Source organism: Aplysia californica, unplaced genomic scaffold (assembly GCF_000002075.1).
Source record: "Aplysia californica isolate F4 #8 unplaced genomic scaffold, AplCal3.0 scaffold00112, whole genome shotgun sequence".
Taxonomy (NCBI): domain Eukaryota; kingdom Metazoa; phylum Mollusca; class Gastropoda; order Aplysiida; family Aplysiidae; genus Aplysia; species Aplysia californica.
The window spans coordinates 1,365,012-1,367,264 of NW_004797382.1; the positions used below are offsets into that span (position 1 = coordinate 1,365,012).

General features: G+C 41.8%; 1 protein-coding gene across 1 annotated transcript in view; it reads left to right on the forward strand.

The window, feature by feature from the left end:
* The window catches only part of LOC101850159, a 12,078-nt gene extending 10,902 nt beyond the window's left edge, over window positions 1–1,176 (forward strand). Inside the window, exon 3 of the mRNA XM_013081040.2 lies at window positions 1,042–1,176. Within this exon, the coding sequence (XP_012936494.2) occupies window positions 1,042–1,176 (135 nt within the window). The remainder of the gene's footprint in view (window positions 1–1,041) is intronic.
* The last annotated feature ends 1,077 nt before the right edge of the window (window positions 1,177–2,253 follow it).

Consider the following 2,253-nt stretch of genomic DNA (forward strand, 5'->3'; position numbering starts at 1 on the left):
CACACACCTCTAATCTTCGGCACTTGTGTGACTTTATTGTGTTGCAAGTGCCGTAAAACTCTTTCTAAAACCGAACAAACAAACCTACCTTTCACAATATTCCTTCTTTGTATATAAAGCTTTGCAGTAAAAAAAAAAAATGGTTTCATATACTATATTTGTCATTTCTCCTGTCTGAAGCATCTGCCCCCTCCCCCTCGAAAATCATTCCCCTAACGCCCCAGGAGGGGGGGGGGGGGCACACAGTTAATCTATAGTCAGCGGCCACCTTATTCGTCCATTCAACCCTACCTTCCTCTGTTCGCATTTTTATGGTTATTATTATTTGGTTGTTGTTTTTGTTAGTATTGCAGTTTGTGTTTTTGCTGATGTTGTTATGGTCGTTGTTTTGTTGTTGTTGTTGTTGTTGTTTTATGTTGTTGTTTTATGTTGTTGTTTTATGTTGTTGTTGTTGTTGTTGTTGTTGATTATGTTGTATGTATGTGTGTGCGTGTTGTGTGTGTGTGTATGTGTGTGTGTGTATGTGTGTGTATGCGTGCGTGTGTGTATGTGTGCGTGTATGCGTGCGTGCGTGCGTGCGTGCGTGCGTGCGTGCGTGCGTGCGCGCGCGCGCGCGCGCGTGTGTGTGTGTGTGTGTGTGTGTGTGTGTGTGTTTCTGTTTGGTGAGACTTTTACGGCGCTCTCAACTACATACGGTCCAGGATGAACGCGCGGGACACAAGTTGGCCCTACCCACATTAGCTCACAGCATGGCTTGGTTTCACTTTGCAAGTATATGAATATGGTTGAAGTATCGAAAAATACATGCGGTTGTAAAAATGTCAATTAAAAGAAGGAACAACAGCAGATCTAGTTTACATTTTTAAAATAACGCTAAGCTTATTTACATTTTGGAGTAAAGACGAATGCTCTTTTTATGAAATCGAGAATCCTGCTGGAGACAACGATAGATAAGAAAATTCCTTCATATAATTTCAATGTGGTTACAGGTGTCTACGGTGAGCTGGTTAGTGACGTCATTTGACGACCTCTCGTCCTCAGGTTGTGCTGAGGAACGCCGGACACCGGGCAGCCATTGACCAGCCGGTCTGGACACGGGAGATGCTGGGACATTTCATCCGGAACACTTCATTTGGACACCCAGACAACTCGCAGTTAGCTTGTTCTGATGGCTGAGAGGAGGTTGTCTTAATAGGAGCTTTAGCAAAGATTTACGTTTCAGTTTCAGTTGTTGTATCAGTTTTAGTTAGAGTTTTAGTGAAGGTTTTAGTTTCAGTTGTTGTATCAGTTTTAGTTAGAGTTTTAGTGAAGGTTTTTAGTTTCAGTTGTTGTATCAGTTTTAGTTAGAGTTTTAGTGAAGGTTTTAGTTTCAGTTGTTGTATCAGTTTTAGTGAAGGTTTTAATTTCAGTTTTTGCAAATGTAGTTTTCCCTTTTAGTTTTTCTTATAACTTTCGTTTCAGTAAAAGTTTTATGGCACTTACATCACAATTAGGTCACATAAGTGCCGAAGTTCAGAGGTGTTACAAGGGAGACATACGAAGAAAGAAGGAGTAGAGATAAGGCCGATATATGTTCGATAGGAAAGAAGGAGCAAACAACACCCGAGCACCCGCCAGCCACCCACGCAATGGTCAGTCTGTGTGAAAATCCACAGCTCAGTCACAGAGGAGCCAACGCTTTGATCTTATTTGTTTGATCGTTGACCACCATATCATGGCGGCACCAGCAAACATAGATACCTCGAGAATCGAACCCTGATATTTGGTCGCTTTTAATGGCAAGCGGGCTAACCCAGATTTCGGGGGTTTTCAGATATATTGACCAGGGGCGAAGGCTGACTTGTTTGACAGGGTAATCAAAGTGAAACGGGGCCAGGATGGCCTGGGGATATCGCACAAGAACCTTGCTCGAGGCGGCGACTCAGAGGTGAATGAAAACAAATCCGGAATTCATTATTGTATGTTCAAACGCCAAAATAATCGGGAAAGTATCTCATTAAATATCAATTCCAATTAAAATTAAATTTAACTTTAGATGTGAATGCACAAACACAAAGCAAAGCAGCAGAGATGTCAGTACTAGATCAATATGTTATAGATCTACCAGGGCGTCTAACTCTTTGGTAGAACGTGACAATTATCATTTTACAAATTTCACATTTGGCTGTTTTTTGTCTAGCCTTTCGCGGCCACAAGCTTGTGTCATAATCGACGTCACGATCTGATGATAGGGCAGTAAAAAGACGAGGAAAA